The 18,192-nt window shown below is 37.6% G+C and overlaps 1 protein-coding gene and 1 long non-coding RNA gene across 11 annotated transcripts in view; one reads left to right on the top strand and one right to left on the bottom strand.

The window, feature by feature from the left end:
• Window positions 1–18,192, bottom strand: part of LOC105679342 (uncharacterized) — a 59,832-nt gene that overhangs the window by 37,348 nt on the left and 4,292 nt on the right. Inside the window, exons 1-2 of one of the 9 annotated variants that reach the window (XM_067349998.1) lie at window positions 11,417–11,958; window positions 8,642–9,007 (exon numbers count right to left, since the gene is read on the bottom strand). The exons of 4 other annotated variants lie outside the window; for them this stretch is intronic. In XM_067349998.1, the coding sequence (XP_067206099.1) occupies window positions 8,642–8,698 (57 nt within the window). In that variant the 5' untranslated portion in view covers window positions 8,699–9,007; window positions 11,417–11,958. Of the gene's footprint in view, window positions 1–8,641; window positions 9,008–11,416; window positions 11,959–18,192 lie in introns of those variants that run through there. 4 more of the 9 variants (XM_067350000.1, XM_067349997.1, XM_067349999.1 and 1 more) reach the window with 4 other exon arrangements.
• On the top strand, window positions 12,185–13,665 carry LOC136998070 (uncharacterized). Of its 2 annotated transcripts, XR_010888641.1 has the most exons (3): window positions 12,190–13,269; window positions 13,365–13,537; window positions 13,606–13,665. It is a non-coding gene; the product is annotated as an uncharacterized lncRNA (long non-coding RNA). The 2 variants fall into 2 exon arrangements; XR_010888640.1 differs by having other exon boundaries at window positions 12,185–13,269; window positions 13,365–13,665.

The raw sequence follows: 18,192 nt of genomic DNA, 5'->3' as shown, positions 1-18,192 counted from the left end.
ATTTAATCCGGTGCCAAAAAATAACAAATATTCTCTCTCTCGCTTTCTTCCTTTCAGTATTGATTGCTTTCTTAAAATCAAAATTATGATATGTAATATTAGCAAACGTTTGTTATTGATTTAATAATATGAGATTTTGAATCGCATTTTGCATATCCTTCTTAAACACATTTCGAATATCGTACACGATCGGTTCGGATGTTTTATTGACAGATTTCACATGTCGAGTAGCAACGCGAGTGTGCGGTACGGAGCAAGTAGTAAAAGTCAATGCACTATACGACTTGGCCCGAGTGTCGCGAATATCGACGAAGACATGACGGTGGCGCAGTGCCGGTTCTTTTACCCGTTCCACCCGCAGAAATCGACTTTTCACGTCCGCATTTTCGCCGTAGCAACGGCAATTATGTTTCTCATGCATTCGCGATATTACGTCGAAACGGAGCACGGTGAAGGGGCCGATAAATAATGTATTAAATGACGAGCAGGCGAAAACGCCCCACTAAACTACATTATGGCGTATAACAAGAGCGTCGAAAGTTTTCCGAAGACAACCATCGCGGTTTGCTAAACTTTAAAATGCGCACTTTAATCGTAGAATATTGCAATAATTTTCATATTAAATTTTTCGTTCAAGCGCGAATACAGCAAAACGATTGCACGATACAATTCTTGCACCGATTTAAGTACAATATTTCACGATTAATAAATCGCAGAAACGTAAGACGATTGTTCTGTTATATTATGTCGTAGATACTGCAATCCATTCGCTTATCTCTTTCGCAATATTCCGTGATTGCGTAATGTACGCTGATAATAATTTGTATTGTAATTGTATTGTACGAATGATAATAATATAATGTACGAATGATAATGATAATAATAATGATAATAATTTGTATTGTAATTAGTAGATTAACAAAAACTGACATATAATCGACGATGTTAATAAGTTTCTACGTTCGTATTAATCCGAAATTTCTCTCGCTATTCATCACTCGATAAAGCTGATTGTGCTAAATTTGAATCGCCGCAATAGTGCTAAATACTAAGCAAAGTCGTTATAGCACATTATTATGTGATGCAAAATTACGCTTCCAACATTTTACTGAATCGAGAAAATGGCACTGTTCAAAATTGACGTCAAGAGTTTTAATCCTTATATACTTTCCGTCGCATTGCCGCAATGTGACGCAATCCAATTTCTCATTTGCGACGATCTTATTAAAATAATCATAAGATTCCGATAATATGTTTAAATATTTTTTTGCGATTACAGCGGAAAATATTTCTATGCAACGAAGTAAAATCAAATTTTATTTTGAGATTATCGGTCACTGCGTTTTGCATTCTTCACACATCAATTATTCTGTTGGATTCACTTGTTTCGCATATACATGCGGATGAGTACAAATACGCGAGATAAAACATTTGCTGAAATGAGCGGAGTCATTAAGGAAATATATCATTTCATAAATGAGTTTAAAATTCTCGAATGGAATTTGAATACATAGGATTTTGTTATCTTTTAGATAATTTTTAGATTAACTTGAAATTTTTTATCTTTTTGCTATATCCGATTCAAAATTTCATAGTATTATTTTTTTGTTAATTTAACATTTGCATTCTTTTCCATTGGGAATTCCGTCGTTATTTAAATTTCTTTTACAAACTCATTTTGCTGTTATTCTAGTATTCACAACCCTTCATTACCCAGATCTTGCGGTTCTAAAGTTAAATAAAATTCCACCGTGTTTTCTTTAAGTTTCTTGAAATGACATTTATCATGTTACGTTACTTTTGTTGTAAAACTTTGCAATCTAAAATCAGACTTAATGTGCATATATATATATATATATATATACACACGTCAATACATGTGCAAATGCATTTGCAAGATTGTCATTTATTATTCACGAATACATTTTTACTCAAATACTGATGTAGAACGCATTGCGCAGTGCAGCCGGCAGTAGAAAAGTCAACGTACGTTTCGCGGCGTGCACGTGATCGAACGTATATATCGACGGACGCGAGCCGGCGGTGGCGCAGTGCCGGTTTTCTCTCCTACCGCCCCTTTCGTGACGATTTGCACACGGAGGTCGATTCAGCCGAGTGACCGTGGCGTCACACGTTGCCGACGGCAACGACGATTGAAATCGGTTTACTCAACCTCACTTTGTCGCGCTTATCGCCAAATCCGGTTCTAAGAGGTTACATCACGCGCAGATTTAGATGACTTGTCACGAGAAATCGTCGATAAGCGTCCAAGTTAATGAGTTTTGAAAAATGACTTCTAAATTGGTGCCGATCGATAATCAACGCCCCCTCGTTGAAGTGACGCAACTGCGATACAAGTCAGTAGCGCAGTTGCGTCGTAGCTGTGACGATTAATCCACTTGATCGATACTCGATGACGTAAAAATAGGGAAAAAGTGCCTGAGTACATTCGATAAGACGGAATAATTTTTTCGCAGCTGCCGTGCCTAATCATATTTTATACAGGCGAGAGGTGAGATGGAAATGAAAATCCCGATATCGGAGAGATTCACGTTCCCCAGCGGCGAAATAAATCCAGAGGACGCGAAAAGCTTTTCATTAATGTCATTTCCGTTTAAAAATAAAAAAAGTTTATTATTAAATTATCTGAGATTAGATTTTACTATTTAGTGCTTAATTCGTGAGACAATACTTCATTATTCGAAATTTAATTTTAGTTAATTTTTCCACTAATTTGTAATCTTACAATCAATTCTTTCTTTTTAATTTGCCTTTCACTTGAAACGTGTGTCTTGGATTGGTATGCGTTCCGTTTTCTTCATTATTCAGTTTTCTTTTATTGCGCAAAGATAATCGTTTTTTGAAATTTCTTTCGAAAAAAATGAAGTGTTAAAATCGCTCTTATACGTGTCTGGCTATGATTCCGTGTAATCCGAGCAAGTCGCTGCAAGTAGATTATGTGTAATATAGTAGCGCGAAATGAAATGTGCCTACGTTTCGATAACGTCTCAATGGCGGAAGGACTTTTACTTGTCAAAGGAGAGGAAGAACTATCGGCATGGCGCTCTTTCATCGGCGAGATTGAACGATGAAAGAAGCAGATAAAAGCGTACGCATAAAGGTAGAAACATGTTTCCCCCCTTCTTTGTCACTTTCTATTTCGGTAATCTGTAACATTCCCGGCTTTGTGATCAATTTGCGGAGAAAAATGCGAATAGCGCTTGAAAAGAAGAGCGCCATTAACTGCAAATTAAGTATACTGCTCCTCGTGTCCTAACGATATTGCGTTGGACTTTTAGTACTTTATGATCATTAAAGGACAAGAGCATAATCACAGAGACTAATGTATTTCTCCATTATGAGCTCTTCACAATTAGTTATTGTGTAAAATGTTGCAACTAACTTTTGTGTTCGCTTGTTCTATTTACTTATTTAGCTATAATTAAATAATATGATTTCACAACTTAATATGAGTCTTCTATTAAAATATAATATTTGAAAAATGTTTGCGTGTATGAATGTAATATAAATTTCATAATTATATAAATAATGCATTAATATCGATTATCTAATTTATTATGTTAATGAGATGTCATAAATATTACTAGATTTACAGAGATTGTAGAGAGGAATGTGTATCTTTTATGGAAAAGAATGGAAATAGAGACACTAGCGGATCAAAAAATACGCGGTTTATCGTTTTATATTTTAATAATATTTTATTTATTTTTTTCAAGTGAGAAAATATGGCGACGCAAAATTATCTACAATCCATCAAATTTGTCGTCGGTCATTGTCGCATGATAAATAATGCGCTATCAAACCGTATCACTTCTTTATCGATTCGCGATAAAAACCTTGTTCTCGTGTAAGGATGAACGAGAATATTTTGAATACGATTACGTGCCAATATCTGAGCTAGAAATTTACGAGCCGTGACTCGAGCTAAGCCGCGGTGCGAATAAGTGAAACCTCTCTCTCCTTTCTCGATGTTCTGAGAAGCGTGAAGGTCAGCTGACCTTCGTCCTTTGTGGTGTTAGTTTTATTGTCACAAACGAGTAGTAAAACAGAGGCAAACGACGCGAGAATGTTCACCTCCTTTCGGCTTGACGTCCTCGTTGTTCATCGTTCACGGTATAATAAAAGATGTAGTAATTACATCTTTTGAATAAAAAAACGTAGTAATATTTGTTTTGAAAAAGAAACTGATATGAGAAAGTAAGATCGACTCATTTACAAAAATGACAATAGTTAGATATTTATTTTTCCTTAATAAAGATTTCTGAAATAAATAAATTAGTTACGCTTACTTAAATTGCTAATTAAAATTTGATATGTCCAAATATCAGAAATTGAAATAAAGAAAAGTTTAAGTAAAATGTATGTTAATTTGCGCGTACGCGACCGCTTTCACATTTTGAATTGATACGTTCGACACGCTGCTGTACCTTCACGGAACCGAAGGTGTAATAAAACAATGTAATGGTTTCGCCGCTAATTTAATTCAAAGTATAGCCATACTCCATTAAAGTAATTCAGTAATTTTGCATTTATTAAAACTCACGCATGGCTGGTTGCAAACAGACCAACATCCTTCATCATTATAGTATAGGAGAGCTTATAATATCATACGCCATTGATTAATTCCGACTAGAAAATCCATCAAAGTTGTTAAATCATTCATTAAACAGTCATTCAGAATGATTCTGATACTGATAAAATTCTGATAAAATTGACTAAATTTATAGAAATATAATGTAATAAATAGAAATAGACGGAAATGTAATCAATATATCCTATTATAAATACCTGATTTTGTTTATAAGAATTAGAAAAATATGTACGCGAAAGAAAGATGTGCTTTGGGCGGAATGCGACACTTAAATTGTCACAGTCGATTTAACTCTCAAAAAGGGTTCCGTTCGTCACATTAGCCGATATATTCCATATTGACCGATTTACGACAACGATGAAATACGGCAGATCGAGTACAGAACAAGTCGACGACACGTGCAATACACGCTATTGGACGACTATTCGACTTTCAGCCGGTTTCTGTATTCGCCGAGGAAGATTTTATCTTGCTAGCTGCCGGATAGCATTATAGCTCGCCTTTGTGATGGAATTTCGATGCAGCGGAACCGGATAATTTGTACCTTCTTACATGATCCTCGTGCTTCTGTATTGTTTGCCAGGATAGCCACCTCAAGAATTACCGTGCGATATCTGGCGCATTTTTTAAAATTAAATTATTGCTGTTAAAACTCCTTTTTTTTTACATTTTCAAATATCCCTCTTGGAAATTAAGTTGGAATTTAAAGAAAATTTTTTCAACGAAAAAAACTGCTTGAGAAATAGAAAAGTTATTTTAGCTACAGAACGCGGAGTTCATTGCTGAGATACAATGTAACTTTTATTTAATTTTTCAGAGAGCGCTGCATTTATCAGGATTGACTCGCGCAAAAAAAGGCGTGCCATATGAAATAAGATATTCTCGTGTCTGTGGCGGCTACTTTCGGTTCAAAAATTGGACGAGCTCTTTTAGTATAATGGACTACCAGGTATGCATAAAATACATGTCTAATAATCGTTTCTCCGAATGAAAGCGGTCGATACGTGCCACATAAAGTTGTGTAATAAAAAAAAATTGTGACTATAGCTAAAATTGTCATGCAAGTTCCAAGCAAACATATAATAATAATAATAATATATATATATATATATTGATGTATATATGTGGTAATACTACGATGAAACGGCGGCCGTTCTATAATGACATAAACTGTTGACAATCAACATAACAATCGTAATGAATAATCCGAATTAGCAGCATCTGTTATCTGTTGCGTGGAACAATTGAATCGGGAAAAATTCGGGAATATCACAAGTAAATCAATAAACTAAATTTTTCAGATGCAATAAATAACTTAATAAACAATAATGTTTCGGGGAATAATTGATTTTTGTAATTGATAGAAAATAATGCTATGAGATATATATGCTAGTTTGCTGAAATAAAGTATGCGTTTAGGTATCTGGAATTAACTTGAATATTAATCCGGATCTGTTGAATCTTATCGATTCAAATCTTCTAAATAATTCTGCTATTCAGCGCGTGCTATAAATTTTGTAGCAACAATTGCGCCTTTATCAGCGTTGTGCTTCGCTGTGCCAGTGTTAATACATTAATTACACGCCAAATGGCACGGGATGAAATCTCATTGCGAGGAAGCGGCATTTCGCGAAAGTTCTCGTGAAATTTATGTAAAATTTCACACAAATTGAGAGTCGGAAAAGGTACTTCTTCGGCGAAGCGACTACTTCATCGAGTTTATCGCGAAATCACTGTTTGCTCGTCGCCGGGGAGGAAATTCATGCAACGCGTACGATGTAAATTGTGCCAAACCTCGTGCCGTAATCTAACGAGAATCGATAAAGCGATTCGTTTCGATAAGACGAGGGATGCTGTGCTCGAACTGTAGGGAGTACGATACTCGTTTGACCTTGGATCGATAAAATATGCTTCGTTTGAAACGGGATAGCTCGTCAAGCGACACGTATTGCAAGCGCGCAAAAAGTTTATAAGATTTGCTGATCTATTATATATTATAAATCAACTACATAATCGCAATAAGAAATAATAAGTTACATAATATGTTAGCATGTATGTACTTTATGGAGATAATGAAACAAAATTAATAGAATCTGGATTTCAAGCTCAACGTTGTTATACATTTTTACAAATATATACTTTTATTTTTACATAATAATTAAAATTGAAAAGATAAATGGTAATCTCTCTCAATTTCCAAGTTAACAAAAGAATTGGATTAAAAAGACTTTTTCTGCTTCTGCGGATGCTCTGTTTAGTGGAATACAAAAGAAAAAATGAGTATAATTTAAATGTTAATTATTAAGAAAGAAAAATTGAGAAATTATTAATATCATAATTTTTCGCCCATTATTGTGCGTAATACCGTATGAATGAAACGTTTGTTATTTAATCGTAATGTTACACTTTATTAAATTTTTATTTATTAAAATTCTTTAAAGTGACGAGTCACTTGTTTCATGTGATCATCTTTTTCAATGTCCGATTTTGCAGCCTGTAGAACGCATATTGCGTAGCATATCGCATTTATGTACTGTGTATTTACGCTTTATAGGTATAAATTATTAATCAATTAAACGTGCTCCATACAATATACACATTTGAGTAAACCTACTGCAGAAAAGCATGCGTGACAATATGAAACATTTGTGGACTGTTTATTAAACTGCTCGTTTTGTACTCGTAATCAATGTTTGTTTGCAGCAAAATAGAAAAACTCACGATTGGTGGGGGGGATTTTGCACGGAAAAATCTTTTATTTGGCAATTTATCAAAATTTTTAAATTTTGTTTCAATTAGTAACAGATCGAATTAGTAAACTGAAAAAAGGTGAAAATCGCGAGGCAATTGAATAGTCGGTGAGGCTGCTTTGCGCGAGATTCGCTTATTTACATCTCTTTAAAAATGATCAAGATACAGACAAGGCGTCTACAAGTTTGCTCAGCTACCATCCTCTCATGCCCCTTTCATCATCCATCTTTACAAAGGACTGTCCCCAATTTTCTCCGCTACTAACCATCCTCGCTGTCCTGTAAACGTTTCCGGACAATGATTTACAAGCATCGTCAAATAATTGCGTTTCGCTGTTTCATTGGCACGACAAATGAGGCTAGAGATTCAGTACCGTTAATGAAATTTTGTTAAATAATAATGAAACCTTTTGATTGCATCATCATGTTTCTCGTCGCTATTACTATTTATTTTTCTGCTGTAGTGTAGAAAATAATTTTGCAATTTAAAAATTTTACTCACATTATAAGCATATTTTTTCTGTGGTTTTTCGAGCTCTGATTATTACTCGGAATTACTGCGAGAATTAAATTTAACAACTTAGAAAAAAAACGTGAAAAATTGCACAGAGAAAAAAAATTAATGTGTAAACGGAAGTTAAATCTTTCCGAGTTGCGCGTTGCGTCGAGTACATGTGCACTTCCTCGAACCGCTTATGGATTTATGAGTGTAGCGAACAAACAAGCTAGACAAGACTATCGGAATCAATCAATCCGCCGTGCTGATTGACCGTATTACTCAATGACTATAGGATTTCGGATTTTCATCGGATATCTCTTTCGCACAATTGTCATAGCCAATTTAATATTGATGTTTTCTCAATGAAAATATCGTGGGACAATTAACGATTAAAAATAAGCAGTTTTCAGTGAACCAAGCTTCGATAGAGAAGATAGGTTACAAGATAATACTCGTCACTTAACTTTAAGAGGGGTCTACATTAATGGAATTTTAATATGAAGTTTAGTTGCAAAGATACACAATATTATAGACGACGGCATCTTCCAATAATCTCGTTAAAAAAAAATCTTGAAGAAAAACTTTGCTAGGAAGAAATCATCTCGAATCAGGTAGAGTGATTAGTTTTAATAGCTCTGCGTAAAGTGCCGCAATCGAAAATAAACGTACATACGTATGGCACGTAATCGCGGACATTGCGCTAAATTGAGGCTAATCTGGGAGAAATGACACAATCGGGACGTCCTATCCACCGTAATTGCGCTCCTCCGGCTCTCTCACCTTGTCAATCGGCATTGAAGGGCACGCACGGCAGAGGTTCCAGAATGAACCAATCATGAGGCCGCGATGTGTGGGGCAGTGGGACAGTAGTAGTGACACAACCGCTACGTTAGCGGGCGACGACCGTTCCTCGACGACGACGATGACGGACACGCAACGCGGTGTCGTCAGCAACAAGCCAAAGTCGGAGGCGTCCTGCCGAGGAGGAGGACGCGGCTCCTCGGCGTCGACTACGGCGCAGACGATACACTACTGCACGGTTTCCTCGTCCTTGTCCACCACTCACTACTTCACCACCACCTTCTTCTCAGCCTTCAAGGCAGTGTTCGTAAGCGGCGCTCGGGTTCGGGCTCCGAACTGCTCCCTCTGTGTATATGCGTAGGTGTGCATTTATATATATATATATATATATATATATATATATATATATATATATATATACATATATGTTACATAAATAGAACGGTAAGTATATATACGTATATACGATTGTCCAAGAACACTCAAACACACTCTTAAACTCGAATATATGATAAAATATTAAAGACACAATTTATATGATGCAAGATAAATTGATCTTCATATCATCTACAAAATGTAAAAGGTGGACGAGTTTCCACCTATATAATGTTTTTTTTTAAAAAAAAACCATTTATCTTGAGAACTCTGAAAATAGTAATCTTGAGCGAAAATTCTTTCTGCATTATATTTTAAAATCGTAAAAATTATACACCCTCAACATTTTCGCGTGTTTCTAAATCCAAAGAGTTGTTCGAGTGTTCCGTTGGACCGTTCGGTATGTAAAGGAAGGTGAAGAGAAACCGCGTGTGTAAAAACGAGATACCGCTGATATGTGTGCGTGGATATGCATTAGTGTGTGAGCGGGTGGGTGGAACGCAATGCCGGTATTCGCGCGTGCGATCGTCGCGGTTTTCACCAGTGGATAAAAAATCGCAAAAGAACCGCAATATGCAGTTTGGGATTGCTATCCGATTGCGTCCGGCAAATCGAAAGCGATTTTGTACGCGATCGTATCGGAAGCGGCGAGATAACAGAAGGGCGAGACGATGAAGACAGTAAAGCGATAAAACGGAGAGGCTCCTTGTAAGACACGTGAGGTGGACCATAAATAGAATCGCAAATGTGATAGACGGAATAAGAAGTGAGTCAGAACAAATCATCGTGTAGAGGAGAATCCAAATTTATTTAGTCAACGATTATGTAACAAATCATAAATAATGAATGAAGACTTGGAGCTGAATTACGAAAAAGATAATACAAGAAATAATTAATAGTAAATTGACACACACAAGGAAGACAAATGTTTTCATATGATGATTATTCTGTCATCTTGAAGATTATCAAGCTGATATTTAGATAAATTGTAAGATAATCAAGAGGAAATGATTATGCTCTCACTGAAATCAATATAACGGGAGGCAAGAGTGTAATGAATATTAAAGTATCATCGACGGAGAGTCAGAAAGCGATTATGGAGATTCTTAATGGAAATATAAGAGCGCGAAAGAAGGAAAGCGAAGGAATAAGTCGGTGGCCACCGCACTTTGTTCGACGTCGCGGGGAAAGAAGCGCGTATACGACACATCGATCAGAATTTTGCTTGCTCGGACAACTTCGTGAAAGGATCATATAGAATCCGTTTAACGTTATACGTCGATCTACAAGCCGACCTACAGCTGCCTGTGTGTGTGCGAGAGAAAGGTGGAATATAGTCAATTGCGAGACATCAGCAGCGATGCGCAACCGAAGCCAAGGTCATCGATTTATAATCGCGCTGATAAAGTTTCATTAGCGACGAAGAATGAAGATCATCACTGTTTGATGACTGCGTCAAAGGCTGATATATACACTCGTTACTTATTACACGGAATTCGTAAAAAGACGTCGGTCAAATATTTTTCAGGTGACGCTGAACAAATCGGCAGACAGCGCTTGATGACTAAAACGGATCTATCGTCGAGATTTTTTGAAGCAATTTGCCGACGAAGAAGACAAATAAAAATGAAATTGATCAGGAAGCCAGAAACTCTCCAGTTTTATTACTTCGTCATCTCTGTCCCGATAAACTTCCGCTTCCTCTGGTCGCGCACGTCACGAGGCTTTTTTCATCCTAAATTCTATCTCTCTTTCTTTTTATCACTTTCTTTTTTGTCTCCCTTTCTCTTTCCTTCGCTCCGTTTATTCCGACGACTCGATTGCCAGTATAGTTGGAGCTTCTTCGACGCGCACCTGTCAGTTCACCGGCTCGCCTTCCCCACGCATATATATGCGTATGCGCACCTATACGAGCACCATCGAAAAGGAATCTACGAAAGCTTCGAAGAAGAGGAGACGCCGGTATGAAACGCGACAGCTGGTCGCACCGGCACAACCGTCGGTCAGCACTAATCCCGTTTAATTAAATTTTCTCGCTGCGTCCACGTTATAGACGACGAGAGCCGCAATCGCGTAACGGAGTGAGAGAGTCGCCAGTGCGATCGCATCCACACTATCGTACGTAGTCGTGACACGCGCCGGTAGTGTCTCGCGTTAGCGTGTCTGCGTGAACGTGTGAAGTGATCAGCGGTTGAAGCAGGGAGCGAAGAGAAAGAGGGACAGAGAGACAGATTAAGGTAGAGATGAGTCTAATGCGTAACGATGCGGATGTGTATGCGTGTATGTGTTAGCGTATCATTGTCTGTATTGCGTATATGTTTATGTGTGTGTATCTGTATGCACGTCGGCACCCAGGTGACACCCCGGACACGTACGAACAGCGTTCACGACGAGACGGAGGGCAGAGCGAGAACGGAATCGTGAGAGGCACTGCTGGTCCCACCGTCGCCGCACCGACGTTACGTAGAGCGCCGCGTCGCCGGCAAGACGGTCCGCGGGGACGACGAGAGGGGTTGCGAGCGCAGGCGTCGAGCCGGAGCGTAGACCGGGTCGATAGTCCGCAACGTCCTCCCTTGCCGGCCGGCTGGCTCTACTCATTCGCTCTCTCCGTCTCACTTTCCGTCCCGCCGCCGCATCGCTAAACTCCTCGCAGTGGCGAATTGTCCTCCGGGGTTCGCGGGAACCCCGGAGCGCAGAAATTTCGTTTTTGCATTTTTCAAAGACTCGTCAGATTTCTAAGAATCATTGGTAAAAAACTATATTACTTTATATCGCGGAAAAAGCTTCTTTTCAAAGTTACAAGATCAAGTTTCACGATTATCCGTTAAGTCAATCCAATTTTTCCTATTCTGTATCTTTTGCAAACTTATTAATTATCGAGAATGTTGTAATAATTGTTTTTTAATTAAAGGATTTAATTTGAAAATTGTCAAGTTTGAGTATCTCAGAATTCAAATACTATAGAATCTCGTATAGATTGATGTAGATTGATGGGATTAATTTTTTTTTATTTCCTAGAACTAAGGAAAGTGACAAAAAATGATTCAAGTTGCAATGAAATCGGTGTTATTATGATCAGTTATCAGAGGAATATCCTTATAGATAGAAAGCTACATTGGCTTGCCAGGGTCCTAAAGTCCCTGAATTCGCCACTGACTCCTTCATTTCTTCCTCTCTTTCTCTCTCTCACACTCTCTCGCACCACCGTTGCGTACTTACTCGCGTCGCGCGTACGCGCCATATTTCTCTCTCTTTCTCCCTCCTTTGCTTCCTGTTGCCTTTTCTCTCTCTCTCTCTCTCTCTCTCTCTCTCTCTCTCTCTCTCTCTCACTCACTCACTCACTTACTCACTCACTCACTCACTTTGCAACTATCCGTTTGGTCTAGCATCTATTTTCTAGGGGGGCTTTTCCGACCACCCGCCTCCGTGGCACACGTACATACGTGCGCGCCGTTCGATGTGGAGGTAGTTCCGAATTGCCTCCACATTCGGAAGGTGGTGGTTCTGGTTCCTTGCGATGATTCCCGGGTTCCTCCGTCGCCGCACCGATTCTCATGCCCGATACGCCAATCGCCGCGCCAACTGTTCGCGCTCGCTTTTTTCTTTTCCGGTTTATCCCCCTTGCTTTCGATTCATGTAGTGTATACGTAATGTTTGCTAATTGGCGTCAAACCGGTAAGATTTTTAGATAAACTCGAGAGGGAGAAATTTGCTTGTTCCGGCGAAAATCTTACGGCAAGTTTGATTAGTTATTTGACGTTCAATTAATGGACTTTCGTTGATTTTTCCCGATTTTAATTTTATCTCAAGAGCATTTTAATTGAAAGGTGGGTATACAAATACGTTTAAGGCGCTATTTAATCAAATTTTTACCGTAGAAAATTGGACTTCCAATCGAAGTATCTGTATCTTTTCTCGATTTTGTCGTCCATTATTAAACATCCTGCATTGTTCAATATTTCCGCGGTCCTTTAAAACTCTTCTTCTCAAGAATTCCCCTTGCGTAACGCTCATCGATAATCTTTTCTGTTCTCTCCTTCGCATCCACTTTTCCCTTTTGCGTTCCTCTTTCTCATTTTGGCGTGTCTCGCGTTGCAAACGCCATTGCAGTTTGCCTCTTCCTTCCTTCGTTCATATTACATCAGTCCTCCGTCCTCATAATGCGTCACGACGAGAAAAGGAGAAATAAAATTCTAAACATTGCTGAACTTATTTAATGGACACGGGAATAGGTAAGGACGGTACTGGAGTGGAAACAAATTGAAAAGATATTGTCGATATAACTGTTGAATTGCGTATCATCGTTGCAAATTTGATCAAATCGCAGTATTCTAGAGCAAAGCCGTAGCAAGAACGGAGCGGACGGCTGTCACGGAAACGAGGAGAGCGCAAAACAGAAGCGGGCACATCACCGGATTAGATAATGTTCCAAGTTAAAGATGAATCGGGGATTCAGAAGCATCAGTTGGGGGGGTTTGCTACGACTCTAATGCAGAGATGGTCGAGTATATCATACAAAAGATACTCGTTTTTCGCTTTACTTGTGTATTAATTTACCTTTGTTTTAGATACTGTTTCCTCTTCGATACGTTTTCTTTACTCCAAAAATAAATACACAAATAAAAATCTTTTAGATTTCGTTAATAATTTTCGAAAATATCGTTAAAAATTGTGATAAACGAATAGTGAAAGAAATATTAGATAGTATTACAGAAATTGCTGATATTTAACCAATTAAACTAGTTTTCACAAATAAATTGTAATAAATACTAATTTATTTGGACAAGAAAACAAGATGTAAAAATGATTTCAGTAAAAACACAACGATACTGTTGTAAATTCTAATACAACATATTTTATATGATTTATACTAATCGCAATCAATCATTTTCAGATTAAATATCAACAATTTCATGCGGTGCAATCTAATATATGCGCGATCAAAAATTTTTTCCTTCTAAATCTTTGAATTTTTTAATAAATTAAAGAAATGAACTCGTACAGATTTCAAGAAAGCAAAAACTTAATAATATTTATAGTACTATTCGAAGATTAATATATGTATAAGAATAATAATAGTATTATTTCGAATTTTTTTTTGTGCGATAACAGAAAATCAAAATTGCTCTGTAATCAAGCGTCGTATTATCTTTAATAAGCCCTCTACACTATTCTGCCTTTATTCCGGGATATACTTCTATCGCGGCTTCCTCTTTCCCTTTTCCTTTTTCTTTGTTTCTTCTTACTCGCCGTTCGTCGTGCTCGTCACGTATCCGGCGCCACGATGTCGAGCCAGAGCAGCGTCGCGACGCGCCGGTAAACTCCCAGCGGCCGCCAGATCGGATCGCCACGATAGGCGTATTTTCCGAGTTATCATGACGTCATCATCCCCGTGACATAACTCGAAACACGAGACGAAATTCTTGACAGAGTCGAATTTTCGATATCGCGAACTTTTCTGTCGCGAAACGCGAGGAAAGTGGACGTGAGAGCGACCGTGTAGTGTGTGTTGAAGGTTTATTATGGGCTTTTGTGCTGTTTACAGCTTACTACGAGGATGAATTGAAATAACGCGGTGCGTGACGTTTCCATCGCACGTTGAATATCAAGGATAACATATTATCCCTTCGCTAATCGTTCGCGTGCGCGAATTTCTGAAAATATCTAGAATCAGATAAATTATATAATTTACGAGAAAGCGCAAAAACGCGCTTTCAAAGGCAGCAGAATCCTCCGCACTTTTTGAGTGGTATGTTAGTAGCTCGTTAGAAAGTTTTTTTAAAAACGCAGTGCACGAGGCTGTGCCTGGATATTGCAGGGATCTCGAGTCACTATTCAAGGATTAACCCTTCGTATTTAATGCCGGCTGGATTGACTTTAGCCATTTGGATTCTCCGCTTAAAGTGGCGACTCGGCTGGCTATTGTTACTAAAAAAAACTTATAATAAATATAAGTAAATTTATTTATCGCGATAGAATAAAAACTTAAATAGTTTAACATGTGCGCGCCTTGTTAATAAATAATAATTATCTTCCCTATCATAAAAATGATTTAGTTCATTATTTTCGAACGTTCTGTCGTTCACATATAAATAATTTTTATTTTATTAATTTTTTTATTTTTATTTTATTATATGTATGAATTTACAGATAGCTATTTCATTTTGTCAAATTTTAAAGTTATTGACGCTATAAAAATTTTCGAGAGCTGCCGTTTATTGAGTTTGAACACCAAGCGATGAACGTGGTGCTCTAATAAAAAACGACATTGCACGGAATCGATAGGATACGCCAGCATTGAAATCGGGCACGCTATGCAGTCGGTGCAACCGCGCGCGTTCCTCTTCCGGCAGCAGAGACTGCGGGGATTCCCTTGCTCATACACGTGCTGGCTTGGTCGTCAGGTGGATGAATATTCGCTCGGATTTAGAATACTTGAGACGCGCGGGAGAGCTGTAATATTCCTGGCAGGGCGTAATGGTACACGAGACGTAATTCGTGTTGGCAAATATAAGGATAAGTGGATAAATGAAGGTATATGTTACTAAACTTCTGTCATCCCTACAAACAATTTGTCCACCATCATGCATAGACTGCAAAACGACGATAGTGTTTAAAAGATTGTCTCCGTTAAATGAAACAAAAATGTTTCAATTATATGTCTACGATTTCAAATACTTGATTGAAGATTTGACCATCGCATGATAAAATAATTTTTCAATATAATTAAACATAAAATTTTATTATAGTTAAATATTAAATAAATATATTAAACAAAGTATAACTATATATATATAATAATAATAATTTTTGAAATAAATAAGTTGAATGATTAAGTAGAATTAAACGTTAAGTAGAATTAAAATATTCATTGAACAATATATTTACAATGTAATCCTTATCTTCCGGAGACAATCATGTCTCGTTCTGTTAGTATTGACGTGCTGTGGCCACTGACTGACGCGTCGCGATGTCTAACATCGATCCGGAGTCGTGCAACTCTCGAGCGATATCCGCTTTGGTCACGCTTCGATCCGCATTAAATAACACATATCCGTGACCCAAATAAACGCCGAGAATTTGCCGTTTCCTATTCAGCACGAATATTCAAGGGGATGAAAGAGGCAGTCGGAGCTTCCGCGATGAATTCGGGTAGTCGCGGACGTTGAGGAAGTTGGAAATTATTTTTTTGTTACTCGCGAAAATATCGTTGCTTCACGTCGTTCGCACGATGAGAAATTCATTCCTCATTCCGTCGTACTGTCGCGATGAGTATGTATGTACGTTTTGTCGTCGTACGCCGTTCCCGCGATTGCAAGAAATTATTTCAATGATATATGAGAGTAACAATGCGACGTGATGATTTTTTTAAAACTAATATCGATTAATATCGTACATATACATATTGACTGAGTGCACTTGTATGTACGTTTAACATTTCGCGAATGAGTGACGTAAATGTGAGTGTTGTTAATTATGCTTTTAAATGTATGATATGTTGCAGATAATATTACAAGTTTATATCGACTTTATTTTAATTTATACAAATATCTGATATTTTATATTTAAATTCGTGTCAAGAGAATATTATACTGAAAATCCGTTCTTTCCTTTTTCTATCTTCGTTTCTTAATAATTTTAACTTTCCGCAAAATTTGAAGAGTTTCGCAGAACTTATGCCAATTTTAATATCAAGCGATTTACTTGCAGCTACATCCATATTTACAGATGTATAAAAAAAATGTATCTGCAAATATTTAATTAATTAACATAGTTTATTTAGTTAATATTCTACATTTATGCAACATCAGTTATTTTTATAATGGTATTTCGATCGTACGTACATCGTCGAATCGCAAAATTTTTAATTAGATTCTTCCATCTCGTTTGGCATCGATAGCACACTGCATAGCAAGCATTCGTTTTTTGAGTTATATTAGAATTTGTTCGATTACCGCTCGGGCATTTTGTCAACCAATTAATTCTGGTAATCTCATACGCGCGATGATGTTTCTATCGGCCCATGCAATTGATAATGCGCTTCTTGTGCGCATTGTTAGAAAACAGCGTCGCCAAACTATTTCGTTCAATGCCAATTATCGAACTTGCGACGTAACCCAATTTTTTGTGTGTCAATTTTTTTTATTATTTCTTGAATCGTATTTTTTTTGTCAACATTTTTTGGAACATGTTATATAACAATGTTTCCGTATTAAACTCCGAGAATACGCCTATTGGCGATGCATCTTTGTACATCATATCAATCATTCGGTAGTAACAAAACGTACCCACTCGCAAAACTGTCACTTACCTGAGAAACAAATACTGATTGCTTCCTTGAGGATGTATGAGGTGCAAACTGAGAAATAAAATGTAGTACTGTGCTGCAGGTGTAAGAGTTTAAAAAAATTGTCGGCCATTCGAAAAATGTGTTCCATATTTACATGAAGTCGTGAAAGAGACTTTCGTGTGCGTTGATAAATGAAACAAAATTAAGCGAAATAAAATTTCTCCGCGAAACAACGTCTGGAATTCACGTATTCTCGGGTCCATCAGTTATATCCATTAGAAAAACAGAGCTTTAAAAAAAAGACCGTTAAACCTTTGGATCTTTAAATCTTCGAATTCCCCTGGCGTTTGAGAGTTCACACGCGAAAACCGATGAAGCTTTTGCTGCAATCTGCTGTAATTGATCGTGGAAACTTCAGGTCGGATCTCATGATCGGCAGAAGGACGACGAAATTACAGATCCTTTATGATATTTGACAAAAGAGCAGACACCCTTCGGCGCAATTTAATTCCTCGTCGCGAGAATCCACTCCCTCATATCCCCAATAGAAAAACGAGAATCATGCGACAGGCCGGTGTGTCTGTCTATACGCGGCGCGCAAGTGGGTTAATTAAAATCTTCGCCGAAGTGTTCCGCCGACTGCGCCTACTATCTGACGGATTTATCGTTAATCGCCGCTAACTAAGAATGATCGACGAGACAATAACGACTATTGCTTGCATTATTTTAGACGCCTATTGTGCTCTCAAGACCTACCGTGAAGTAGGTCCGACGTCCCTCTTTTATCGTCGCGCAATAAACCTGAGATAAAATTAATAGAAGACAAAAAATAATTTTTTGGAGCAAAGATTTCCGAGCAAGAATG

Source organism: Linepithema humile, chromosome 2 (assembly GCF_040581485.1).
Source record: "Linepithema humile isolate Giens D197 chromosome 2, Lhum_UNIL_v1.0, whole genome shotgun sequence".
NCBI classification, from domain to species: Eukaryota; Metazoa; Arthropoda; class Insecta; order Hymenoptera; family Formicidae; genus Linepithema; species Linepithema humile.
The sequence above is the reverse complement of the archived record's forward strand: the minus strand, read 5'-3'. Positions and strand labels throughout refer to the sequence as shown.